Raw genomic sequence first — 27,997 nt, forward strand, 5'->3', positions numbered from 1 at the left:
GCGGGGAGGGGCGCGGGTGGGGGGGAGCGGCGGGCAGGCCGGGCATGGCGTCGATGGCGGCGGCGATCGCGGCCTCGCGCTCGGCGGTCATGAGCGGGAACCGGCCTCTGGACGACCGGGAGCGGAAGCGCTTCACCTACTTCTCGTCGCTGAGCCCCATGGCCAGGAAGATCATGCAGGACAAGGAGAAGATCCGCGAGAAGTACGGGCCCGAGTGGGCGCGGCTGCCGCCCGCGCAGCAGGACGAGATCATCGACCGGTGCCTGGTGGGGCCGGGAGCCCCGGCGCCCCGCGCCCCCGGGGACCCCGGGGACTCCGAGGAGCTGGCGCGCTTCCCCGGCCTGCGCGGGCCCACGGGCCAGAAGGTGGTGCGCTTCGGGGACGAGGTAGGTGCGGGCGGGGCCGGGGACCCTCTCCCCTCCTCTCGTGGCCCCTGCAGGTTGCGGGGGTCCGGGCTGGCAAGAAGGCGCGGAGATGGGAGTGGGCGCGAGGGGCGTCCCAGGGCCGGGGGCGCGGGGCTAGGGGCTCCCCAGGGGGAGTTTGAGAATCGCCGTGAGGAGGGGGTCTTTAAAGACCCTCCATCTAGACTTGCTCTGCTGGGCCTCACCGGATCCAGAGACTTCTCCGAGCCATAGGCGGCTGCTCTTAAGCGAGGCGGACCAGAGTGGAAACGGCAAGGAATTTTCAGCCAGCCAAGCCTGAGTTCTGATCCACTTTGCTACTTGGCTGTATGGCCATGGGTGACTTAACCTCCTAGAGCCTCAGTCTCCACCCCCCTTCCTGGTGTAAGCCGGAGATAATGATACCCACCCCGTGCCTGCCAGGGAAGGCACTCCGAAAGTTATATGTATTAATGTTAATATTTGTGATGAGCTGTATGGGGCAGGTGAAATTGTCAAGCAAGATAAGGAGAAGGAAGAGGTGCCTTCCAGGGTTAGGAGGCAAAACCGAAGATGTTTCCCTAAAATGTTTTCCGGGTGAGCACGCTGTGCAGCTTTGGTTTGGGGTGAGCACAGAGCCCCGTTTTTCCATCAAGAAGCTAAGGGATGAGTTTAAATGGGCTCCAGCAAGCCTTTGCTACATATAAGGGCATGTCTGCATCTCTGATCTGGACACTGTGCCCACACTTCTAGAGGAGAGAAACACTGTAAACCGTACAGGAAAAAACTCAGGGATGCCCCCTCCTAAGCCACGGAGGCCTGGGTGTTCAGTGCCGCTTGGAAACTTGGTCTTTTTCTTTTCTTCTTCTTCTCCTTCTTTGTTTGTTTCACTGAAGCCTCTTTGGTGCCATTAGAATTTGCACTGTGGCTGGCTGGCCTTTCACACTGAACTTTTACCATGAAGGGCGAAGTCAAAAGAAGCGAGAAGTAGAAAAAGAAGTATACAAATGAAACCCGCATTTGTTAAGGCTGCGAGCCTCAAGGAGGGGTGCTGCGCTTGGCAGCTTTTTCGGAGGGTGTCGTGGATTGGGGAAGGAAAGGACGGCGAGTTCTAAAGCTGATTTTCAGACTTGGGTGTGCTGAGACATTTATTAGTACAAAATGTTTGCGGTCATAAACCCACTTACATGTGAGGGATGTGTGCAATGCGCTGGCACCACTGCCTTCTTCTGACTGAATTCAAAGAAAAGTTCTCCACTGCACTTGAAACTCTGAAGGCTTTGCCAGGAAAAACAAGGGTGTGGTAAACTGGAGGCATGAAAATATAGGTTCAAAATGTATTTGAGAGCTGAAACATTTTCCGTGTGAAAATCCGCATGTGTATGCAAATGTTTGCAAGTGTGTGTGCTCAGGTTCCAGCGATGAAAAAACATGCATTCTCTCTTTGGAAAAGTCATGAGTAAGTACATATGAGAGGAAGTAAACTTGTAAGTATTTAACAGATGTTGGAGAGTGACTGTCATTTTTCCTTAGCTTGGCGTCCGGCTAAGAATACCCGCATGCCTGCTCATCATTAAAAGGCCCTTGCCATATAAGGGCTCAGTATCACTGATAAGGAAAGATGTGGCCAAGTTCATTTTGTGCTCCAGTTCCTTAACTGGGTACCACACTGAGCTGTTTCTGAGTCTGTAAACCCAGTGTGACTTAAAAGCAAATGGAACTGTTCAGTGTGGGACCTGCACGCTTCTCCAGGAGCAAACCCGCCCTGCTTTTCGCACTGGAACTCAGCTTTACAAAACGGGCTGGGAACGTGCCCTGACATGGCTCTGACCAACTTTAGCGCAGATGGGCAGAGAGATAGAAGACACCGAATTAGAGGAGGGGTACTTAGGAACATTGCCCGTGGGGTATTTTTGCTTGTGGTGGCTGTGTGGATTAATGGGACTAGGGGGTTTAAAATGCATTTCCCGAGACCGGGCAGGAGGTTGGCCCCAGACTAGTTGCTGGTCCAGGAGGAGAGCTGTTCATGGAGAGGGCTGGCTCCTAGACACAAGGGACGATGGATGGAGACAGGGGGTGGGGAGTGACCGTGGGTAGGCTGCCAGGCAGAGTGGCCCAAATAGGTGACCCAGGTTTGTCCAGAAGGGCCCTAAACCAGAGTGAGTAGGGCACTCTGTCCCTTCCCACTTGATCTGTCTTCTGGTGTCCCAGGGGCCTCGGCAGCCAATCATGGAATGGGGGAGAATGCTCTCCAGGGCCCTCCAGTGTCCTACCCTCTCACCCCCCCCCCCCCGCCCCCGCACTCCCTGCCCCACATCTACAGACAGACCTCTGATGGCTGGGTGCTTTGAGTGAATCAGCTCTCTCTGGAGCTGCTGTCTGACCCTAGATGATGAGCAGGGACTATTTTTAGTACTTCAGCGAAAGATCATCGGCCTCCTGGCTTTTGAGGCCCTTTCCTAAGGCTGAAGTAGGAGGACTCTGGGCTTTGCAGTCAGTCTTGAGTTTTGGCTCCCCCAGCTTTTTGACCGGGGTGAAATCACAGACCTCTCTGAGCTTCAGCATTCTCGCCTTTGCGATGGGAGTGACATTAACAGGATGATAGAAGAGAGCGAATGTCCACGAAGGGCCTGTGGGCTTACAAGACGGTGAGAATGCCATTGACCCTTGACCAACATGGGTTTGAAGCGCGTGGGTCCATTTATATGCAGATTTTTTTCCTGATCAGCACAGTCCTGTAAATGTGTCTTCTCTTCCTTATGAGTTTCTGCATAACATTTTCTTTTCTCTTACTTTCTTGGAAGAATACGGTAAACACACATAACTCACGAAATACGTGTTAATCGACTGCCGATGTGATCGGCAAGGCTTCTGGTCGATAGTAAGCTGTTAGTTAAGTTTTGGGGGAGTTGGAAGATCACATGTGGATTTTTAACTGCACAGGTGTCCCTAACCCCGGTGCTGTTCAAGAGGCAACTGTATTAGCCAGTCTCTGTTTCCACTTACAAAAGTCATTATTATGAAATAAACATATTCTTCCTGCTGCTAAGCCTGGGGTTGTCCAGTCGGGGTTGTCCAGTCAGAGTTGTCCACGTGACAGGGAGCTCTGTCCTGGGGGGCTCTGGTGCTGTGCTTTGGGGCAAGTATTTGAAGCTTTGGTTTGCTCTGTCCACAGCCTGGCCATGATGTGGCCTGTCTCCAGATCGGCAGTCACATCAGCCTCAGATTGTGCCACCCCACCCTTTCAGCTACCCTGAAAGGCAAGGACATCACCTGTTTCTCTGAATACCCTTTCCCCTGTTGCCAGTAACATTTTTGTATCCCACATTTTAAGTCATATGTGACCAGCATCTAGTCATTAGAAACCAGATTGTGTGTGTGTGTGTGTGTGTGTGTGTGTGTGTGTGTGTAAATATAGATAGATAGATAGGTATTTATATACACACTTTTTTTTTAATGTTCATTTATTTTTGAGAGAGAGAGAGACAGAGTGCGAGCGGGGGAGGGGCAGAGAGAGAGGGAGACACAGACTCCGAAGCAGGCTCCAGGCTCCAAGCTGTCAGCACAGAGCCTGACATGAGGCCGGAACTCCGGAACCGTGAGATCATGACCTGAGCCGAAGTCAGACGCTTAAGTGACTGAGCCACCCAGGCGCTCTGAAACCTGATTGCATAATGATGGCCATCGATTCTGGTGGCCACGAGTATGGTCAGGGGGGACTGCTCTGTGTAGGACTGCTCAGCACTGTGGCATCTGTGTTCATTTTTACCCTCGCTGTCTGCACAGAGAGAAGACCAGGGCTCAGATCCCCCTCCCCTTGCCAGGATGACCAGCCTGGTGCAGGAGGAGATTGGCTGCCTTTGTGCATTGGCCAGGAGGGGACCCATCAGTTTTCAGTTTTTACTTCCCTTGGGACTCAGTTCGGCAAATGTTTCTCAGCCTATTACGTTAGAAACTAGAGGCCCTCTGGCTTTAGGACTGCTTAGGCTGCCCGTAATTTTCACCACCTCCTTTAAAAACTGCCCCCTCGGACATATGATCTTCGTACTGTTTCCACACAAGGCCGCCAGCCCCTCCTGCCCCCCCATCCTGTCCCCAAGCAGCTCCTGTCAGAGAATCTGGAGCTCCTGCTGGCGGCATACGTCTCTCCTAGCAAAAGAAGCGGAGTGTCCCCAGACCTGGCTTCCATTCCGGCCATGTCACCAGCAAGGCGACCCCTGCTCAGGGCGTAGGTCTCCCTCCATGAAATGAGTGGCAGTCCTGGCTTGGAGCGACATAGATGCTGGGACACGCCCTTCTGGTCCCGTACGTGGTATGAACGGTAAGGCGTGTTTGCAAGCGGATGCCTTTCGCAGTCCGACTTCCCCTGCCATCCTTTAGCAGTAAAGTCTGGGGAATGGCTTACTCTGGGAGATGAGAAGGTCTTCGTTTTAGAAGGTTTTCGAGATCACTCAGTCTGCTTCTGCTGCTTCCCGTTATCAAGTAGGCGGGGGGAGAAAAAAAAAACCCCAAAAGCTGAATGTTTGCGACCACTCCCAAACCCCTTGCCACCCGTCTCGCAGGATCTGGGTCACGTTCTAGGCTCCACACAGGGACCCAGCAGGTAAGCCTGGAAATTTGGTGTGTTGACTTCTCCCGGACCCACTTGTGCCTCCCGCCTCACGTAAAGTAGGTGAAGCTGGGTAGGAAGGGTGTTGCCGTGTGCCAGCCCCCCGCGACCCTGATCTGGATTTTGCACGTTGCAGAACACAGAGGTTTAGGGCCCTGGAGCCACACAGCGCCACCCCCTCTCGAACAGCTGAGCAAGACCAGCCGCTGTGGGAAGGAAATGTCCCTCCTGGGCACCCGCCTCCGGCCCCCTCCCGCAGGGATCTGGGGTCTGGCTGGCTGCCCCCTTGCCCCCCTCCGCCTTCACCTCCGTTTCTGGGGCTGAGCCTTGGCCTCCCTGACTCCCTTGACACCCTCTGAACAGCCTGCGCTTCTCGGGCCTCTGGGGGTCCATGCCTTACCAACCCCCCCTCCCCCACCCCCCTCGCTCTTGCTCCCAGCCTTTCCCAGAAGTGATCGCGGGCGGGCCTCCGAGGCCAGGGGGTCAGCATGGAATATCCCGGTTCGGCAAACCTGGCGAAGCTGCTGTCTGTGCTCAGCGTCCTCGGGGCTTTTTCCTCCTCCTCAGGGTCGAGGCTGGCCAGCCTAGGTTTTTTCTTTTTTTTTTGTTAAGTTTATTTATTTTTCTTAGTAACCGCGATACCCAACTTAGGGCCCGAACTCAGTGACCCTTAGATCAAGAGCCACACACTCTGCTGACGGAGCCAGCCAGGCACCCCTTGCTTGTGTCTTTTAAAAAATTAACTAATTAAATTGTTACAAAATACGTAAAATCGTGTACCTGTACGTTACTGTTAAGAAATCCAAACCATGCAGGAGCAGCATTGTGAAGCAGTTGGTAGTGTCCTTCTAGAACTTTCCTCAAGTATTCACACCTTCATCAGGTTTGAGGTTGGATACGTGATGGCCTGACAGCGAACGTGCGCGGACCCCTCTGACCCTTCCCCTCGAGCAGTTTGGTCTTTTCTTGTTTCAGCCTTTGGCAGAAAATAAAAAATAAGAAACTAAAAAAATAAGGGGGAAATCTGAGAGTTGCTTTCTCAGTATTTGGGATTTGTTCTTTAAGGAAGGTGGAATGTGTAATTACGATTCCCACCTTCTGTCTGGTAGAGCCATGCATTGTTTAGAAAAGATGACAGGGTCCACGTGGCTTTTCGCATCCTAGGACCTGGGTTTCTGTGCCCCGGCTCTGGACAGGAGTTGAGAATGTGGCCCTGAGTTCAGATCCGTTTCCTGGACCGCGAGGGGGAGGCTGCTGGGCCTCTGCCGCACGCTTCCCCTTTGGGAAGGTTCTTTGCCGGGATTAGCACCTGGCCTGCTACCCCACGTAGGAGAGGAAGGGTACTGAGCAGGTGGGCCCTGGGAGCTAAGGGAGCCTGTGGTCCTCTCCCTGGCTCCTGTGGGAGGGTGTGCAGGGAAGGGGTGGGGCAGAGCTGGGAAGCATGTGGGCAGGTCTGGAGTCCTGTCTCATTGACAGGAGTCATTTTCACACTCTCAAGAGAGTCCCTTAATTCTGGAGAAGAAAATCCTTTTTTTTTTTTTTTTTTTTTTTTAATAATAAAGACCAGACCTGTCTTTTTTTTTTTTTTTTAATGTTTTAATGTTTATTTATTTTTGAGAGAGAGAGAGAACAAGCTAGGGAGGGGCAGAGAGAGAGGGAGACACAGGATCTAAAGCAGGCTCTGTGCTGACAGCAGAGAACCTGACACTGGGCTCGAACTCAGGAACCATGAGATGATGACTTGAGCCGAAGTCGGATGCTGAACACACTGAGCCACCCAGGTGCCCCTAGACCTTTCTGTCTGTTGCCTTCAAACTCTCTTCCACCTCCCCCTGCTCGCATTACCGCCATGGCACCCAGCTTTCGTGTCTGACTTTGTGTTCCCTGTGGAACCTGCCCGCTAGTTCAGTCCTAGCTGCCTTTCCGTTGTGGGGACCAAAGTTTTGTCCTTGCGTTTATGGAAACCCTCCTATCTCAGCAGAGTTAAATATATGACACGTCAGAGGGAAAAGCATCGATTCCATAAATAGATAAATAATGGTCCCTAAAAAGAAGCCGTTGGTTGAAAAAAAGGGCATATTTTAATCGTTCTTCTTCCTCACTCCCCTGTCTTTTTTTTTTTTTTTAAAGTAAACTTTGTTTTCTAGAGCAGTTTTAGGTGGAGAGCAAAACTGAGCAGAAATTACAGAGATTTCTTGTATTCTCCCTGCCCCCACGTACACACAGCACCCACACCCCCCCCAACAGCCCCGCTCAGAGTCGTGCACCTGTTACCTTGGATGAACCCGCACTGATGCATCAGCATCCACCAGAGTCAGTAGTTCACGTTGGGGCTGACTCTTGTGAGCATTCAGTGGGTCAGGCCAAACGTATGACAACACGTAGCCATCATACGGCATCGTTTACCGCCCTAAACATCCTGTGCTCCGCCTGGTCGTCCCTCCCATCCCCAAGCCCCGCTCTCGGTACTGTCTCCGTAGTTTGGCCTTTTCCAGAATGTCACGTAGTGGGAGCCAGAGAGTCTGTAGCATTTTCAGATTGGCTTCTGTCATTGAGTAATACGCGTCGCAGGCCCTTTCACAGCTTGATAGCTCATTTCTTTGTAGCGCCGAATAACAACCCATTGTCTGGGGGAACCGCGGTGTATTTTTCATGCACCTGCTGAGGGACATCTCCGTTGCTTCCCAAGTCTTGGAAATTACGAGTGAAGCTGCTCTAAACATCCGCGTGCCGGTTTCTGTGCGGATGTAGGTTTTCAACTTGTCTGGTTGCATACCACGGAGTGGGATTGTCTCACCCGCTTCTACCGTGCTGCTGCTGACACGGAACAGCTCCCCAGGGACAATGTGCTCCGTGCTGGATGTGCCGGGAAGCCCAGACCACGTGACATCACTAGAGGGCCGCGACAGTCAGCGACAGAGGGGAGTTTCTGTCCCCTTCTCCAGGCTCCGCCGGCTGAGCCTGATTTCTCCGACCTGTGGTATCTCACAGTTTAAATTTTTTACCTTTAAGTCAAGATGCCACCATCTGTCAACCAGAATCTCCTCTAATTTAGGGACTTCAGGAGCACAGTGACGACGTGTGGTTCCAGTGAGCACCTTGCCATGTTCCAGGATCCTGACACTGCTTCTGAATTACTCAAGGAGCACGTCTATTTCTGGGATGCTCAGTGGTTGGGATTCTAACTCCCGTCGGCACTGAAATTTAGCCAACCGTGCACCGTATTCCTACGTTCTGAGGACGTTCTGACTCCAGCAGATGAGAGTGTTTCGTCCGTAACGGTTGCATACTTCTCGTAGGTATGCAACAGCGTCGTTAGAAATGCAGCTGCACTCGTTTCGTAGGTCATCTTTGAATGCATATGGAGGAATAAGGGAATGAATGTTTTCAAGTGCGAATTGCATTATGCTGGAGCCTTGCAGCATATCAGGAGACTGTTCATTTGCCTCGGGTGATTATACTAATGCGCAGAGCCCTGATCTCGCCTTGCTCCAGAGTAGGATGGGAGAGAGCTGGCCCAGAAGCCCCGGGCTTCTCGTGAGAGCAGCTTGAACCCTGGGTGGGTTTGGGAGGAGGTCCTGTCTGGGGATGATGAGAGCCACCTAGCAGTAGTGACTGAGGGCACCACTGCACGTGGTGTGGACTGGGCAGACAGAGGCAGGCCCCTGCGCCCCGGAGGTCCGCAGGCGCGGGCAACCTGGGGTGGCCCTGTGGTCAAGCGCTCATGATGTGTGGGGAGTCTGACGTCTTATGGTGAGCGGAACCAGGTAAGCCGCCCCATGGAACGGCGACATTAGAATTACCTAGGGAGTTGTTAGCATTGTAAAACTGGGGCAGATGGGACCTACAGGTTCTGCCGGTTGTAACAGCACCCTAGGGGACGCCAATTTACAGTCAGGCCGGGGAACGGCTGGGGTACGGGCCCTGTCAAGAGCGTCTGGAGTTTGGTGTCTGTGATCAGTGCCTGCGTGAACCCCAGGCACGTGGGAAGGAGCCATTCCCATCGAATACCTGGGACAGGTGTGCCTGCCACAGAGAGGGTGCGGTTTGTTCGGGCCAAGGTGGCAGACAGGCCCCCAGCCTTCAGAGAGGCCCAGGGTGTAGCCTAGACTTCCCAAGTGCTGCAGGGTCTCAGAAACGGTTTTTCAGATGTTCCAGGAAAGGTGCGGCTTCCTGTCTGCTGGCCCTTACTGGCCTGGCCTTGTGCGGTGGGAGATCAGAGGCCACCTCAGATAGTCCATGCCTCCGGGTCGGCCTCCTTCTTAGGGTGGGCCTGTAGAGGACCTAAGGGACACCCAGCGCAGACAGTGCTGTCCACAGGTGCCATCGGCCCCACACGCTTGAGACACAACGATAAAATTCGCTGGCCCTGAAAGCGGAAAGAAAGTTACAAAAGAATAAATGTTCAGTCGTGTCTAATCCGGTTCATTAAGAGGAAAGGTTGATATTTGTAAAATTTCACCATACTTGAAGTCAATTTTAAGTCCAGAGTTTCTCATTCCGGAATAATTTTAGAATAGTCATGACTTTTACAGAGAAATCATTCTCTGACCATGACTTTTAACCCAAAGACCTTAGGTAGTAGCCAGAGGCACCACGGTAATTAATTAGGAAGTGCTGAGTTTTGAGCATTCTTGACTTTTGTAGGGTTTTGTTTTTTCAGGGGGAACATTTTTTTTTTTTGAAAAACAGATTTTATTTGTTAGAGATAGGTTCTTAGCAAAACGAGTGGAAAACCCCTCCCTCCACACGTGCACAGCCTCCCCCACTGTCAACATCAGCCGCCAGAGTGGAACGTTTTTTACAGTGGATGAGCCTACTCGACACATCGTCGTTGCCCAAAGCCTGTGGTTGACATTGGGGTTTATTCTTGATGGGGCACATTCTGTAGGTTTTGAGAACAGGATCCATCGCTACAGTATATGGTATGGAGTGTTTTCATTGCTCTTAAATCCTCTGCGCTCTGCCCTCTCTCGAACTCCAGCAACCACAGATCTTTTTACTGTCTTTGTAATTTTGCCTTTTCCAGAACGCATACAGTTGGACTCATCCAGTACGTAGCCTTTTCAGATCTCTTTATTGTGGGAGAATATACATAACATAAAATGGACCCTTCTAACCATTTTTAAGTATACGTTTAGTATATTCTCACTGCTGTGCAGCCATTAGCACTCTCTGTTTCTAGAACTTTACCATCACCTGTCAGAAACTCCGAATCCAGGGCTGCTTGGGCGGCTTAGTCGGTTAAGAGTGACTCTTGATTTCCACTCAGATCATGATCTCACAGTTCGTGGGATTGAGCCCTGCGTCAGGCTCTGCACTGAAAGGGTGGTGCCTGCTTGGGATTCTCTCTCTCCCTCTCTCTCTCTCTCTCTCTCTCTCTCTGTGCCTCTGTCTCTCAAAATAAATAAACATTAAAAAAAAAAGACACTTTGAATCCTTTAAACAATGATTTCCCATTCCAGCTGCCCCCCTGGTGAGCTCTATTCTCCTTCCTGTCTCCGTGAATTTCCCTCGTCTAGCTGGCATATGACATCTGCCCTTGGGTGACTGGCACATTCATTTAGCAATGTCTTCAGGGTTCATCCAGGTTGTAGCCTGATTCAGAATGTCCTTCCTTTTGAAAGCTGAGTAGTATTCTGCTACCGGATGTGTTTGTCCCATTTTGTGTGTTCATCTGTTGACGGACGTTTGCGTTGTTTTCACGTTCTGGCTCCCGGGCGTGTAACTCGGCCGTGCTTACCGGCGTTCGAGCATCTGTTCAAGTGGCTGCTTCGTGAGATCATGATCTGAGCCGAAGTCGGATGCTTAACCGACTGAGCCACCCAGGCGCCCCTAATTCTTTTAATAATAGCAATGGCTATGTTTAACACCAGGTTCAAAAATCCCTAAACCTCTCACAGTCCACTTTTGCGTGGGTTGGCGCGAGCCCACTCCAGCCCACGGCTGACTGCGGCCTCCGAAAGGGGGGCCCCACAGAGATCTTAAAACACTCCGGCCTCCATTCTTTTCCCAAACAGTAAAGTAAATGCCGGAGATTTTGTGCAAATATGCGTTCTGGTACTACGGGCAGAGAATAGACATTCTTATTTATTTATTTATTTATTTATTTATTTATTTTAAAGTACTTTCTCCATTGGGAGGTGAACGTTACGTTGGGCGAATATTTTCCAGCAAGAGCGAATCAGGGCCTCCGGGATGTCAGAGGAAAGACTAGTTAGTGCCCGTGCATCCGGGAGTCCTTGGAGCCACGTGGCGAAGAGCAGAGCCTCCCACGTGTTAATTTCCAGGGGCTGTGTGTCCTGTGGCTCTCGGTGGCTTCCCTTCTGCTTTTTGCCCTGCTCTTTTGGGATCTAGTGACTTCTAGGCTTCTTCCCGTGCCGTGCTGCAGAGAGGAAGTCGTTTCCAGAGAGATGCAGCGCTGTCTCTGGCACAGACCTCCCTCGTGGAGAGGAATTTGACTGTGAGGGTAACTCTGGGCCACGACCGAGCCCCCACTCCATGACATCCCGTGGTCTAAGCGGCAGGCGTGGTTTGGTGCTTCGATCGTTTTAGGTCTCGGGCACCAGGAGGGCTGGCGGGGGCGCCTTGCAAGCAACCCCTACAGAAAGCACGTGTGGGCATCCACCAGCGCGTGCCTGGCCACGTTTTGGTTGCCTGCCGGTCATCGCGGGACTGGAAGAAAAGAGAACACTGTGTGTGCCCGCACCGCCACTCTGCAGTTCTGAGGCCCTTTTGCATCCAGCTGCCCGGGGAGCCTCTTCCCAGCCCTGGAGCGCGCAGCCTCGGCTGACATCAGAGCTTCCGCAACATTTGTGCTCGGCGTGTTTATTCTTGTAAGGCGTTTTAGTATTTTTATGAGCTCAGGATTGCAGAAATCTAAGGAATTTGCCCCTCGACTGAGTTTCTTGCTGGCCGCAAACAAAAGACTGTTGACCTGACACCAAGTTGGGGAGGGTTCATGGTGTGACCCCCCTCTCTGTCTTCGACCCCCTTGGAATTTCAGCTAACATGGGCTGCAGCCACTGGTGACTGCTGGCTCACCAGGCTCCCGGCTCAGTCCGTGCTCCTGTGAGTCTGCGCTCATTTTCCTTGCAAAGCCAAAAGCTGTGTTTTCATTTTGGCCGATCTCAGCCGTGTAGCTGATATTTAAGGCTAGGTCATAGCCCATGATAAGGGGAGTCCGGCTCCAGCATGCCCTTGGCCACTGGGTCTGCTCCCTTCTGTGCTCTGCCTGCCCAGTTAATCTCCGCGCCCCTCCTCTGTCCACTGGGGCGGCCCCCCTGGGCTGTCCCACCTCGGGTTGGAAGGACCACGTTTGCCAGTGGATTTCCCTTTCCTTTGCCCCCACAGCTCCAAATCCAGAATAAATGATACGTAAGTGCCACGAGCCTCCTTCACTTTCCCCACGTAGGAAAAAATCCTTCTTGTTTTATTATTCTAGGAAGAGCTTAGAGCTTCCTGAGCTCATAGACTTTGGGAGACTTTCAGGTCCTTTGGCTCGGCCGTGCCCTCCGCCAGCCACCCCCCTGCACACACAGGCTGGGCTGGACGCAGGAATCCCCTGCCGCTGAAGCTAGGCCTGCAGCCCCTCTCTCTTGTCACAAAGGCCCGTTGGTTCACATTCCTCCTGGTGGCCCACTTCTGTTTTTGGAGGGACAAGAGTTTGTAAACTGAGTTTGTAAACCTGGGGTTTAGCTGGAGCTCCAAACGGCAGGGCAGTGGCCCACGTTCTAGCTCATTAGTAGTTTTTGCCCTGAGAGCCAGGCTCATGGGGCCGATGCAAACCGGCCCAGAGGCTAAGGTGGGGACAGCGCTGCTCCCAAAGTAGGGCATCTGCAGACCCAGAGGGGGACAGAGCCTGATGGCCTAACTCTGGGGGTGGGAGCACCTATGGGGGGAGGACCTCTCTTACCGGGGGTGCTTTAAGCAAGGGCCGTCCCAATTTTTTTTTTTTTAAATATTTATTTATTTTGGGGGAGAGCACAAGGGGGAGAGGGACAGACGGAGCGGGCTCTGTGCTGACAGGCTGACAGCGGCGAGCCCGCTGTGGGGCTCGAACTCGCAAACTGTGAGACCGTGACCTGAGCAGAAGCCGGATGCTCAGCCGACTGAGCCACCCAGGCGCCCCCAGGACCCTCCCAATTGAAAATACTTTAACCCATTTTCAGCGTGTCCCAACTTTCGGTTCCGAAAATATCCCCAGTGGAAGCAGGCACAGAGGAGACGTTTGGTAGCACAGGAGGACGGCTGGGGGCTCGGAGGGGGTAGCCAGGAAAAGGCGATGTTCCCCTCATTTGTTCAGGCCAGTGTGCAAAACACGTTGGATCCGAGGTCAGATTCTCAGTTCCGGTTCTGGAGGGCACTTTCCATCGTGTGCTGCTGGGGAGCGTGGGGGTGACTTCAGAGCTCTCCTTACCAGTAGGCACCTGTACTAAATGGGGATGTTCATTGATGTTGCCAGTCGGCCCTTTCGAGATCTCTGCTGGGCACATGGGGGCAGGGGGGGGTGGCACGGAGGCTCAGCTGCACTGGCTTTGGCTGGAGGGTTATTGCCTGACATTCTGTTCCCATGTTGATCGTTACAACAGCCCTGCAAGGGAAGCGTGATTCTCCTCTTCCAGATGAGGAAATGGAGGCTCCGAAGGCTGCCTCATCTTCCCATAATGTCTAGTCCTCCTAGAGCTGAGGCTCAAGTCTGTAAAGCCCCTTCCCCTTTCTGCTCACATCCCGATCATTGATTCCCTCCCCCTCTCCCCCCCCCTCCCCCAGGGCCTCCCTCCCATTCATTCACTGAGCCTCCTTTGGGTGGGGGAGGGGCGTGCCTGGCCACCTCCAAAAAGGTGAGGGTGAGGCCAGACTGAGAAGGTCAGTGCAGTCTACACAGAGCACCCAAACATCAGGCTTGCTCCAAGCCAGGAGTTGGGACGAGTCCTAAGTCTTACTTACCCTGTGGCCTTGGGTGGATGTTTGCATGGGGTATGTTTGGGTTTGGGTTTCAGATTTATTCTCGCATTTTTATTTCAGGACATAACTTGGCAAGATGAGCACTCTGCCCCTTTCTCCTGGGAAACGAGGGTAAGTTGGATTAAATTTAGGTTTGTTTGTCCTTTTGAAAAAGAATGGCATGGTTGTGTATTTTTCTTGTAGCTCTCGGTGGACTCAGAAGGCAGAGGCCCCACCATCCTGCTGCATGCAGGTGATGCCCCCCTGCTGGTGGAAAAGGAGAGGAGGGAAGACCGTGGAGATGAGCTAGGAAACCTGTGGGGAGGCATCGTGATGGAATTAAAGTGGTCGCCCCTTGACCAGGACCCCGGCCGTCCTGGGAAAGCAGAGTCAGCCCCATCCGGGGCTTTCTCTGCTCCTGGCTCTGCTGACCAATACTCAGCACCTTAGTGGGGGCGCTCCGTAAAGCAAAGCTTGGAGAGAAGCTTTTGAGGGGGGGCAGGCGTTATTAAAATGAACTCAGGGTAGGGGCAGGAGAGGGACAGTGGCAGAGACGAGACTGCAGATCTATCAAAATTGCCTGCAAGAGTCTGCCTGGAGGCGTGACAGTCCTGGGGGCGGCGGGTGGGGAGGAAAAAAGGACATACACTCTTGGAAGCCTGTGAAGTTGATGAGGCAGTGGATACACATGGGCAGGTGTTAGCGGTACAGCGCAGCTTGGATCGCTAACCCCTAGTCCCTTGTTCACTTTGGTGGTGATGATGATGCTAGGTGATGATTCTTGCTAGAGTTGATTCATGGCGTCAAGCTTAACTGGCTTTGTGTGTTTCCCCCCGTCCTGACTCGCTGCTCCGGTAGAAGTGCGTTAGTAGGGGGCCAAGCGACCAAAAGGCAGGTGTCTGTAACCCAACTAAAACGAGCAAGAGTCTAGAACGTTTAGTGCTGCGTGTCGGAGGGTTCTCCCCATAATGGGGTGACGAGGACGGCAGTGTGCCTGGAACGGGGCTCAGACTTGAGGTCAGATCAGGGCTCTGAAGTGCCTGTTCTCGCAGGGGCTTGTTGGCCGGGCCCACATTGCTCATCCCAGCGGAAATGGGCACGCAGGGGCCTGCGGAGAGGGTGGGTCAGAGCGGGGCAGGGCAGCGAGGGGGTCCACAAGACACCCGGGAAGCCCTCATGTGGGGGGACCTGTGTCTGAAAATGGAACATTTGACAGGGTTCCGGCGGACGAGGGCAGGGGGCGCTGTTGCCTACAGGCAGAGCTGCTGAGTGGGCCCCGTGTGACCTGAGCCGTCCCCAGATGGCGAGGTGCACGACCCGGTCCTCACGTGAGAGCTGGGAAGCGGTTTTGGAAATGTGTGTTGTCAATGCAGGTGCACGCGTCCACCCGGCGGGTGCGGATGCCCGCTGCCTTTAGCGCACCTTTACGTGGGGTCCTGAACATCCTACATCTGCACTCAGCACGTGCCCATGTTTTATTTCCACTGCAGATGAGTAATCTAGGTCTGTGCAGAGGGCGGCGCGAGCGAAACGGGGTGCCTGTAAGCTGGGGTCTCCCTAGGGATCTGGACCCCGGTCGAAGGACATCCAGGAGCAGCCTGGAAACACAGTGGCTCCTGAAACCAGCGAGGAATCCCCTGTCTAGTGACACTGTCAGGGAAGCTGTGGGTGGGTAGAGACTGCATCGTCACGTTGGCGTTCAGCCAGGAGCCGCAGTCTTCTTTTTGGGCTCCCCGGTGAATAACTGAGGAGCACTAACCCTGCCGGTGATATCTACCGGTAACAGACAGACAGACGCTCTGCAGGGTGGGACCAAGCAGCCTCGGACGCAGTAGCCCAGAAAGCAGCACAGACTTCCCCAGACCGGGTCCTACGTTTGAGGATACCACAGCGACGAAGGCACGGAGGTCAAAAGAGTGATGACGCCCTACGCTCTGCGTCCGTCTCATGCCCCATGAGAATATCAGCTCTATTAAGAATTTACCTTGTGAAATATTACTGAACCTGCTATTTTGGGGACAGGACACTCCATCTGTTATTAACTTGCTGCAGTGACAGTCTGGGACAAGGATGGGCGGTGGTTGGAGCAGGTGCCGAGATGGGGCTCAGCCACCGGGGCCGGTGTGGGGCATAGGTGAACGAGAACGAGGACAGCTAACTGTCCCACATAGATCCCACCCTGTGCTGGTGCTGAGGGTCCACATCTGCCAGCCAGGTCCCCCAGGCACCTTGTCAGTCGAGAAGCCTCTGGAAGTTAATCGGTGTTGCCCCCTTTGCGGAGAACCAGCTTACGTAACCAACGGGCGGGCTCACTTGGGGTCCTCACCTTTTGGTTTGATCTCTTGAAGTTGGACTTACAGAGTTTAGCGTTAGAACCTTGTAGAGACAAAGCAGAGAACATTCCAGAGAGCAGAGAGGCTCGGCTCCACTCTGTTTGCACAAGTCAGCGTTGAGTTCGAGAAAGTGCCACCACTCACCTCCCCGGCCTGAACTTGGAGCGCCCTGCCTCCTTGCTTTTCGGGCGTCGTCGCACTCTCCCTGAGGACTGGTGAGAACCTTTTTGGAGAGCTGCGAACAGGAGGTGGTTTTGGGCGGCCCTGATCTCCAGGCGTGGGATTCGGGGCCCAGCAGCGGGTTCTCTTGCTCTCCAGTAGTTATCTGTTGATGCATAACAGACTACCCCACAGCTCCATGGCCCAAAGCGGACATTTATTTGCTTATGATTCTGGGACTCAGCAGGCTGGGCAGGGCTCCCCCAGCCGTTCTTCTGTTGGCCTTGTTCACTCACCAACTCTTTCTCTGCTCTGACTTCTTAGCCTGGCAGTCACGTCATCCGAGGCCAGGGTCAGCCTGACCGAGGGTCTTGACTGTTGGCAGAACTGAGAATGCCAGGAGCTTGACCGATCGTTGTTAACTCTGTGTGGGCTCCTCCGTTTAGGCCAGCCCATGGGGGTGCCACCCACGGAGAGTGAGCTGGACCTGTGCTCGGGGGGCCAGGGGTCCCCGCCCCAGCGGAACGCAGCTGTGATCGGGAGTGCCCTTGAGGGCTGGGGGCCAAGTGCAGAATGGTCTGTGGAAGAGTACCCCCTTGTTCAAGTCCTGCTTTGTCTTCCAGCCCAGCGCTCCCTGCCTGGGGCACGTCCTTCTGAGACTGAGCTGCCCTGGTGCCCCTGTTTCTCTGCCCTCTTCCAGCACGGAGGGGAGGCTCAGAGGGAGAACTGCCCGCCCCAGCTGGGGGTGAGCTGGCCCCAGCTGGGGGTGAGCTGGCCTTTATCTTTCCCACCCATCTGTCAGCCTGTGGGCCCCCCTCGGTGGATTCCTTTCTCATGCTACTGATCTTTTAAGAGGAAGAAACTCAGCGCTTGGAATGCTCCAGAGAGGGGAGGCAGGGAGCAGAGAGGATTCTTGGCATTCCCTGGTGGGTCTGGGCTGGGGAATTTAGAGGAGATGTCTGCAGAGGCAGGTCAGGCCCTGGCGCTGGGCTGCTGGGCTCTAGGGACAACCCCCCTTCAAAGCATGCGCCCCTCCCCCTGCCCCAGATGTCTGGCTTCTTTCTGTCCATCTCGGTCCTCCTCCCAGCGTGCATTGCCTATTTGGGGATGGTAAGTTGGCTGGTGGGGATCGGTTCGTTGATTTCCTTCTGCATCAAAAGGTCTCTGAGGGCCAATATAAACCGTTCCCAGAGGAGGGAGGCCTTCCCGCCCCTTCCTTGGGAAGAAGAGTGGGCACTTAGGAGGCTTTGTGCTGAATTTTTGAAAGATCCGTGAATGATATCACACTTCCTGCTTGCTGTGTGCTCTGGGTCCGGGATGTGCACACACGTTGAATTCTTTCGCCCCTGGGAGATCAGTGTCCCTGCTCTCGCTCTGGGTCAGGGTTTTGGGCAGGGGCTCGAAGAACGCTGTACCTGGCAGGCGGCTTGAATCCACGGAGAGAGATTGGAGCGCAAGTCCGTTTGGCTTGCGGGTGGCTCCCGCCCGTGGCGGGACAGAAGGGCATCCCGTCAGGGTGTTCAGTGCCTAGAGGAGTCCCTTGCTTCCAGCCTGTAGCTCTGCTGGCCTTCTCTCCTTACTGCCAGTGACAGTTTGGAGCCACGCTGTGGCCCCGTCCCAGCCTGACTCCTGTGCTGCTTGAGGTCCCCGGACCTTCTTCGCCGAGACCCCCGTCTCTGCCCAGCAGTCACGGCTCCCTCCTCGTTGCCCCCCAGCACCCGTTCTGACCCTGGCTCACCTTCCTGAGAGTCAGAGCTGAGCCCTGTGGCACCCTGACCTTTCCTGGGTCTCTGTGTGTGGAGGGATGTGTCTGTTCCTTCAGCCCAGTGGCCCTAGCCCTGCACCTCTGGCCCCAGGGGTCTTTCCGGCTGGTATGTCCTGTGGCCCTCAGCCCCGTGCCCCAGACACCATGCTCTCCTGCCCCAGGAGCCATGGCCTTTCCTGCCCCAGTGCCATTGCTCACCCCCCACCCCATCCATCTGTGAGGATCCAGTCTGTCCTCCAGACGCTTTGCAAACCCGCGTTCTTCTGATTCCCACGGCTCCCATGCCCCCCATCTTTGCTGAGCACCTGCCGTGCCTTCTCTCGTGTGAGCCTCGCAACAGCCCCGTTTTACAGATAAGAAAATGAAGGCATGGAGTGCGGGGTGTGGACTAGACATCCGAGCCCAGGACCATATACATAAGCTGTGCCGTAGCAACCTGGCTGCCTCTTAGATGAAAATGTGGCATTACTATTGTTGTCCCCGTGAGATGATGAGCCCCTGGCGGGAGGGCAGTGGAGGCTGTCATTGGCCCCTGAACCTTGGAAACTCGGCACCCGGGGCCCCGGTGCACCTCCCAGCTGTTGGGCCTCTGTTGGGTTCTTCCCCAGGCTCACTCTGCCCGACGTACGGGCATGGGGGCTGGAGCAGGATTAATCCACGTGTCTGGATTAAGGTCCCCTTGCTCCCTGGGAAAAGCATAGGAGTCTGTAATTTAGCCCCTGGTCCGAGCCCAGTGCCTGGGGGTTGGGGGCGGGGAATCCACCAGGCCCTGCCCCTCCCCCCCGCGGGCCCGGAGGGTCTGACGTCCCCAGTGGCCAAGTCCTGCCGTGCCTTCCTTCCCTGTCAGGCTGTCACTTCTCCTGGTTTTGTGATTCTAAAAGTTTTTCGGACCTTCTCCTCCTCTTTCCTTCTTTGGAGGAGGAGGTGGGAGAATAAAGGCTAGATGGCTTGTGGGCTTATTCAGATTTGCTCCAGTAAACTAGGATGTTTCCTGACAACGCTTCTGTAGCCTTTGTCTCAACAATTTCGATGGGTCGGACGCTGCCAAGCCCAACAGTTAGTTTTGGCTGCACGCACTCCCCCTTTACTGAAATATTACACATTCCTCTCCAGTGAGCGGGGCGTAAAAATAGATCCTGGGCTCGGTTGTGGTCTTTCTGTTTTTAGAACGGACGCGGCCAGCTGAGACCCAGTTCCCCACATGGGGTGACTGACGCCCAGTCCTGGCTTGGCCGGACGAGATCCTCCCGCGCCGTCCTCCCTCGGGCTTTAGCTAGCGCCCGGGACGTGGGGGGTGATGAGCTGTCACCGTTGCTGCGACGGGGGCGGGGGGGGGGGTTCCCCCTTTACTCCCCCATCTCCCGTCTCAAAGATTGCGTGAGACTGCAGAGTCGGATTCCCCCGCCCTGACTTCCCGTCCGTCCCCGGGTGGGCGAGCTGGAGTCATTGACCCGTTGGCTGCTCTTCCCAGGCCGCGTCCTTCTGCCGGGCCCCGGCTCGATGTCGCCCAGCGTTGGTGGACGCGGCCGACGCCGCCTCCCTTCCCAAGGGCGCTTTCTCCACCCCAAGAAAAACAGCCTTCTTCCCAGAAATAAGAGAGCGGCATCTGGAACTTCGTCATCCTTGCACTTTCCACCTTCCGGTGGTCATCATGGGGTCCACAAGAAGCCCCCTTATTAGACCTGTCAGTTCCACGAGGCAGGGCCGTCCCCGTCCTGCTCACTGACCCATTCCAGTGTCAGAAGGGCACCCCTCACACCTGTCTCTCAGAACCTCTGCTATGGCATAGCCTTCAGAGGCCTGGTGGAAGGCGAGGGGGACAGTCCCCAGCAGTCTCCGGACTGCAGGCTCTGACGAAGTCCACAGGACAGGACGGTGGCTTGGCCACACTACTTGGGGGGGAGCTTTGCAGCCCAGACCCCATGACCTGACACTGGGCACCCAAAATGGGGGCTCCAGAGTAGCATTCACCCCGGCTCTGCTACGTGTCCCTGCTGTGGACAACAGGTACCATGAGCCAGGCCCCTGGTGACCAGAGGGAGGCGTGCAGGAAGGCGTGAGAGGAGCCAGAGCCCAGAGGGGACCCACTGGGACTATTGCCAACGCCCCATGCAGACTTCTGACCAGGTGGCTCTGTCCCTCGAGGAGTGCCACACGGTCTCCGATTGCCCAAGGCGCCATGGGCACAGCCTCCGTCATTTGTCGTTGCGTTCAAGGATGTCACACCCAGCCAGTGCTGCTTGGGCGCCTTTCCAGCGATGGCCCGAAGCAGTCTGGGAACCACTGTGACGGCCTCCTCTCCACAGCATCCCTGGCTCGGTCCGTGGCTGCCTTCCACGTAGACAGTTGCTCAGCCTAGCCTTCCAGAGCCTTCTGAGCAGAGATCCCACTGGAGAAATTGCTGATCCTAAAAAAGCCCGAGGCTTGATGAAGTGTTCGCTTTTTAGTGCCTTCCTTACGTTGCAATTTCCAGATCAAAGTCAACTCCATTCTAAGCCTTGGTCTCTACTTCCGAGGTATCTTTAGCAACTTGCTTACTTAAAGAAACCCGTCCTCTCTATGCCCACAGGCTCCCTGTATTCTAGCGTGGAATTTGGAAATATGCAGAGTACCAAGAATGGTTCATTCAAAAACAGCCCTTTAGAAAGTCAGATTAGATCATCAACATACTTACAGAAGGCCTGCTGTGTGCAAGGCTCTCCGGTGTCTATGTGGATGTCATCCCTGGTGGCCACTGGTTTCTATACCTGGCGTGATGCCCAGCACGACCGGATCCAGGTTGGACAGTTCACTGAATTGCTCCCCATGTCCCATTTGCTCATCTGTAGAATGAAAATTAAAACAAAAAAACAAAACACCCAGCCCAAGGGGCTCCTGGGTGGCTCAGTCCGACGCTTGATTTCAGCTCAAGTCACGATCTCACGGTTTCGGGAGTTCGAGCCCTGCGTCGGACTCAGTGCGCTTACCACGTGGAGCCTGCTTGGGATTCTCCCTCTCTCTCTCTCTGCCCCTTCCCCGCTCACACTCCCTCTGTCTCCAGATAAATAAACTTAAAAAAAAAAAAAAAAAAAAAAAACCAAACCCAGTCCAACAACACCGAAAAAGCGCCCGATGCATTAGACGCACTCGAGCACCCGCGACCGTCAGAGCTTTGACGTCTTTTCCTTGGCGTAACGGCGAGCTTCAGGGCACCTGTGCTCGTGATTCGAACGTAGTTTTTTTCTCGTGGCTTTATCACATCTCATTTACAAGCCTTGAGTAGTGACCTGTGGCCACCAGAGTCCAGGCTTTTGGAGAAGTGTCAGACTGAGACCGCAGGCCAGTTTGTGAAACCAAGCGAAGGCATATGCCTTCAAGTAACGAAGAACTGTGTTTTGCACATTGAGTTAGCACCGTTTTGAATTCCACTGTGTCCACGTGGAAACAGTCACTGAAAATATCCTCTGATACATCGCTGGGCTGGTGGCGTTAGAAATCGGGGCAGCCCTGGAAAACAAGCTGGCTGGGATGCACCTAGAACCGCAAGAGAGGGAAGCTTTTGTGTTGACATTTCACTTCGGGAAGCCGATCGGAAGAAACGAAGTCCACACGGGCGGGCGCTGTAGGCACGAAGGTGGTTGTGGCAGTCTTAATAGTAAGAAAGAACACAGCTCAGAAGACGCAGGTTGTCCGCGAGTGAGAAAACGGTCAAGTAGACGGTGAGGCAGCTCCTCAGGGAAGTAGCTTGTACGCAGTACAAATAATGGTCACAAAGACCACATAACCCCGTGGGCCGCGCTCACGAGTAAGTGAAAACACAACACCCCGAATTACATGCGTAACAGAACCACCGCCTCCTATGATACGTGTACGAAAATGGCTCCCCCAAAATGCAAAAGGTAGAAAGAAAATGCTTTTTTCCTGATTCCTCGACTCTGCGCATTATCAGTGCAGTTTCATTGCTTTTATTAAAAAAAAAAAATGGGGCGCCTGGGTGGCTCGGTCGGTTAAGCGTACGACTTCGGCTCAGGTCGTGATCTCACGGTCCGTGAGTTCGAGCCCCGCGTCGGGCTCTGTGCTGACCGCTCAGAGCCTGGAGCCTGTTTCAGATTCTGTGTCTCCCTCTCTCTCTGCCCCTCCCCTGTTCATGCTCTGTCTCTCTCTGTCTCAAAAATAAATAAACGTTAAAAAAATTAAAAAAAAAGAAGAGGAGGATCTGAGAGCAAAGTGGGGAGGAAGAGAGGAATGTTCAAGATTGTTCGAGATTGATTTTAGAGATGGTTGAGGCGGGAGACTGCTTGCTGTGCAGGCCCGGGAGGCCCCGTCCGTGTGCTCTGGCCTGGAGACGGGGCTTGGGATTCCTTCCATCTAATGATTTGTTCTCCAGGACAGAGCAGCACTGGCGTTTTTAGAGGCCGCCGTGCCGAGCAGTCTCGGACCAAGGAAGGCATTTCTGGGACAGCCGGGCCGGGTGGGGGCGCTGCCCTGGCCTCGGGGGCCTAGGCTCACAGGTGGGCGATGGCATCCGGCTTCCAGGACCAGGACGAGGTCAGAGCTGCAGAGCCCTGCTGAGCGGGGAGCATCCCAGCAGAGGACCCCTCTGCGTGACACGAGGTCTTGCTTGGCTTGTGAGGCCGCAACAAATACGGGGGCGGGGGGGTGGGGGCCAAACAGCAGACGTTCATTTCGCACAGTCGTAGAGGCCGGGAGGTCAAGGTGACAGTGCGACGGGGTTCTGGTGAGAGCCCACTTTCCTAGCTTGCAGGACCGCCACCTCCTCGTGTCCGTGAGCGGTGGGAGAGAGATCCTTGCCCTTGTGTCTGTGTTGATAAGGACACCGGTCTCATCGTGGGGGGCCCCACTCTCATGACCTCATCTCAGACTGATCACCTCTCAAAGGCCCCACCTCCTGTTACCGTCACTTTGGGAGTTAGGGCTTCCGCGGGAGAATTGGGGCACACAGGCGTGCATTCTGTAGCAGGTTTCGAGAAGGCAGAGAGGGCGAGGCCGGGTGGGTCGGGTCTCCGAGGCTGCACTCAGGCCCACCCTTGACCTTCGTGGTTTTGTCCAGGAAAGCAGGGTCTGGCGCGGTTGGTTTCTTTCACGCTTGTCCGCCCTCCCGCCGCCCTAGGTCAGGAGCGAAGGGCCTTGGGCGGTGGGGGCCGGGTGTTGACCTTCACGGCCGTGCCGGGCCTGGCTGGGCCGTGCACCTTCTCAATCACCTTCCCAGGGAGGGCGGTCACCGCCAGACAGCTGCTCCTCTGGAAGGCGCTGGAATCAGTCCCGACAAGACAAGGGGGTGCTCTACTCCCCCAGCAGTGAGGCCTCAGTCATCAGTGAGTCAGAGCCTCTGCGCCGTTGGGGGCCTGGGTGGCCGCGCTCCCGTGCGGTGGGTTGGCCGATGGCCGTCCTGAGGGGCAGACGGTTTCGGCAGATGGACGACACCCGGTGTTGATGTTGCCGGGCGCACAGAGGCGGGAGCTGGTGCAGCCCTTGCCCCGGATCGTAAGGCTGGCTCTCTCCTTTCTGTGTCCCCGCTGCAGAGTCAGATGGAGTTCAGCGTGTGTTCCTTGTCTATCCAAGAGCCGGGCAGCGGCCTGGCTGGCGAGCCGAGGCAGTCTAAAGCCTCCCAGGGCTCGCAGGCCCTCCGGCCCTCTCAGGGCGGCAAGTCCTCCAGCCTGGATGCCCTGGGTCCCCCCCGGAAGGAAGAGGAAGCTTCCTTCTGGAAGATCAACGCCGAGCGCTCCCGGGGAGAGGGGCCTGAGGCCGAGTTCCAGTCGCTGACCCCCAGCCAGATCAAGTCCATGGAGAAGGGTGAAAAGGTCTTGCCTGCCTGTTACCGGCAGGACCCCGCCCTGAAGGACAGGGAGGCCAAGGCCGAAAGGCCCAGCAACCTCCGCCAGGAGCAGCGCGGCCTCCCCTGCGTCAGCATCGAGCCCGAGAGACCCCAGCCCGTCCAGGCCCGCCCCAGCACCACCCCGTCCGAGCCCGAGGGGAAGCTCTCCTCTCCCGAGGCCAGGCGGGAGGACGTGGAGGACGTAGAAGACTCTCTGTTCTTGGAACCCATGCCTACACAGGTGAGTGGCCGCCTCCTCCGGGGGGGACCCCGGGAGACCTCCCACAAGACGGGTGGGCCACAGTTGCCCCTCCCTGGGCATCTGGGGCATCTGGGCCACAGATGCTTGCTTCTTCCCCTCCCCCTTCCTCGCCCTGCCCACTCCTTGGGCGACTTTTGGGATCGGGAGAGCGGCGACTGACCAATTCCCGGGAAGCCTTGGTTTTGTTTTGTTTTTTTTAATTAAAAAAAAAATTTTGTTTTTTAATGTGTTTTTGAGAGAGAGAAAGCACGGGAGGGACAGAGAGAGAGAGAGAGGGAGACACAGAATCCAAAGACAGGCTCCAGACTCTGAGCTAGGTGTCAGCACAGAGCTGGACGCGGGGCTCGAACCCACGACCCGCGAGATCATGACCTGAGGCGAAGTCGGACGCTTTGCCGGCTGAGCCACCCAGGCGCCCCGGGAAGCCTTGGTTTTGAGACGTGGATTTACGATGAACAAAGCCATAGTTTGGGTGCAGGCATGGCTGAGAACCATTTCTGGGGGGAAATCATGGATAGCTCACGTACGTGGGTGAGACCACAGACAAGGTCCTGTGTCCCGTCCATCTCAGAGATGGACAGCACACCCCGGGGGAACATTAGTGCTTCCTGGCAGTCAGACGCGTTGTGTGAGTCCCGAGGCGGGGAGGGCAGGAGGGATCAAAAGAGACCACCTGCTCCCACACGAGGATGGCCAGAGGGAGGAAAAGAGTGGTCTTTAGGATTGGGTCTGGATTTTGGAGCCTGGGGAAGTTACCTATTGGCCAGGCAGTTGGACACGCCTGGGGGCCGCCCCACCGCAAGTCCTTCTCAGTGTGTGCCTTGCTGGTTTTCTCCATGTTAGCAGACTCTTTGGCTGTCTTTTTTTTTTTTTTTCCCCTGTTAACTCATATGTAAAAGGATGTCTATTGTGGTTAAATACATGTAACGTACCATGTGCCATATTGAGTATACCGTAGACCCAGGGGTCGTGACACGAGATGCATTCGCGTTGTTACGCAGCCATCGCTGCCATCCATCCACAGAACTCTTTCATCTGGGAAGATGAAACTCCACCCCCATCGGCCGACTCCCTATTCCCTCCTCCCCCAGCCCCTGGCGGCCGCCATCCTACTTTATATTTTCGCGAATTTGACTACTCTTCGCGTCTCACGTAAGCGGAATCAGACAGCGTCCCATCTTTTTGTGACCGGCCTGTTGCCCTCCGCGTCATGGCCTCGGGGTTCACCCACGTCGTGCCATGGGTCAGAATTGCCTTCCTTCTGAAGGCCGAATAATACGCCACCGTATGGATTTACCTCCATTGTTTGTCCATTCAGTCTGCTGATGGACGCTTGGGTGGCTTCCGTTGCCTGGCCGTTTGTGAATAATGCTCCTTGTGAACGCGGCCGTACGAGTATCTGTCCCAAGTCCCTGCTTTCCATCCTTTGGGATATGGAAAGCCAGAAGAGGAACTGATAGATCGTACGGTAATTCCGTGCTTAACTTCCTGAGGAACCGCCATACTGTTTCTAGCAGTGGCTGTGCCATCTTGCTTCCCCACGACAGTGCGCAAGAAGGCCGCGTTTTCCGCATCCTCACCGCCACGTGTTCTCTCTCCTTCTTGGTCGTAGCCACCCTAATGGCTGGGAGATGGTATCTGTGGGTCTCCTCGTGGTTTGGATTCGCAGGCCTCCAGTACTCGGCGACGTCGACTCTCTTTGCATGTTGCTTCTTGGCCATTTGTGTGTCTCTTTTTTGGAGGCACGCCTCTTCCGATCCCTTGTCCAGTTGTAGCAGCCGTGTCTTGTCACGTTGAGCTGTGGTCGTCCGCTGGGTGTTTCCCAGAATGGGGTTCCGGGTGCCCCCGCTCCTCTCTCAGCAGGTGGCCTTGTGAGTTGTCCTCCCAAAGAAGGAGATGGGGGCCCTGTGACAGGAGCTCCACCCGCCTTCCGCCAGCGACACCTTCGCTTTCTAGCCCGTTCTTTCAGAGTCCCCACCCTCTTGAGCCAGCGTTCTCGGCCCCTCCCTGCCCTGCCTCCTGTGGTACCCTGCCCCATCTCTTGGCTCCATTCTGTGTCTCTACCCTTCTCGCCCGCCTCCTCCTTCTGGCACACATGCCAGGCTGGCCTCCGTGCCTCCGCAGTGATCTTTCTCTCTCTCATACCCGGCACCTGGCTCTTCCTCTGACGTGTAGAGTGTGAGAGAGTCGTAATCGCAGAGACGTAGGAAAGTGGAGGGGGAGGGCAGAGTCAGCGACCGCACGTGAAATCCTCGGAAAGAACGGATTCCTGAGTGCAAAGCAGAGAGGGAAGTGGCCAACCTCACCGAAGAAACCGGTAGGAAAGCAGAGAGAGGACGGCTTGCCTGAACTCCTGGCACTTTGCATCAGTGTCGGATGCGGCCAAACCGGCCCGAGACAGGCTTCCTGTGAATGTGCTTAGTCCTTTGCCGCGTTGTCTCCACATAGGCAGTTTGTCATTGGCCAGTTACGTGGAGAGTGGGGTGTCACGGTGTCCTGTCCTCGCCCGGGAGGGCTGCAGCCCACCGGCGGACCCCCGTGCTTGTGCTAGAAAGCAGTAGAAAGACTGTCTTTGTCATTTGTCCTCTTATTCCATGATGACTCAATTCCAACATGCCTGTCCCTGCACAGACAGAGGACATACATTTTTCTCCTCTTCTCTGTGGGTAGGTCTGTAAACTTGCTCTCAGACCTGCCTGGGGACGGAGGGGGAGAAGTGTTGGGTCCCGGAGCGAGTAGCTCACCCTGAAGTTTATTTCATTTTCTGGTCCCAAGCACTGAGGCAAATTGAGGTCAGGGAGCCTCCGAGATAAAAGCAAGGCATCTCATTTGGGTCAATTTAAATGAGATGCTGTTTTTAGATTATACATAACTAAAAAAAAAAAAAAAGTGTATCTTACTTTGCTGTGTTTCTGTCCCTTCCGCAGGTCACCTCAAGTAATGTCGTCTTGAAGACAGGATTTGATTTTCTGGACAACTGGTAAAATGTATCAGACAACCAAATAATAATAATAAAACCAAGAACCCCTAAATGTTTTCCAAAGTGGTGTGGTGGAGGAGGATAAAAAAAAAAAAGGGCAATATTTCCCTGTGTATTTTCCTGGTTTCTGTACGCTCTTTTCTTAATCATTTGGAAACTGGTAAATATCGCCTTGTCCGGATTTCCAGATTTTTCTCTTTTTTGGTAAGGCCAGATATATATGCTATTTTCAGTGATTTGATAAACAGAAGTTTTACATTTGGAATTTTTAAATGACCGTTAAGGCATTGAGTAGGTCTTGTGAATAAAGCCTCTGTTCCCAATTCCACCCCGTTTTCCCCCCTCCCCGGAGAAAGAGTTTTCCCATCATGTCCCCAAAACCATAAAAGCGATTTCCGTCTCTTTCTCCTTTAGCCTCTCCCCTTTTGAAATGAGCGGCGTGCGCTTTGCTGGGTGGCTGTCGGTGATGCCCTCGGCTGTGGCGGCCTCAGTGTGCCGGGCTGGCCGTGACCGCGGGAAGATTCCTCCCCACCCAGCATTCCCGGATGCCCAGGGCTTCCTGACGCCACGCCCCTTGCATCGTGTGCCACACTCTACCCTCACGTCATTTCCAGGAACCCCGCTGTTGGCACATAGCAGAGATGGTCTTCAAGCCGCCCTGATCCGTACTCAAGCTGTTCGTCGTCGTTTAAGAAGAGTTGCATGTTTAAAAGTTTTGTATTAACTTGTCATTATTTTGTATGTAGAG

General features: G+C 54.7%; 1 protein-coding gene across 1 annotated transcript; it reads left to right on the top strand.

The window, feature by feature from the left end:
* On the top strand, positions 1 to 27,961 carry CD2H1orf198 (chromosome D2 C1orf198 homolog). Its single transcript, XM_045437393.1, has 4 exons — positions 1 to 386; positions 14,017 to 14,067; positions 23,715 to 24,248; positions 27,197 to 27,961. Exons 1-4 carry the CDS (start codon positions 45 to 47, stop codon positions 27,251 to 27,253), a joined length of 984 nt encoding a protein of 327 aa, XP_045293349.1. The 5' UTR covers positions 1 to 44; the 3' UTR covers positions 27,254 to 27,961.
* Positions 27,962 to 27,997: the final 36 nt, after the last annotated feature.

The sequence above is a fragment of the Leopardus geoffroyi genome, chromosome D2 (assembly GCF_018350155.1).
Source record: "Leopardus geoffroyi isolate Oge1 chromosome D2, O.geoffroyi_Oge1_pat1.0, whole genome shotgun sequence".
Lineage (NCBI taxonomy): Eukaryota > Metazoa > Chordata > Mammalia > Carnivora > Felidae > Leopardus > Leopardus geoffroyi.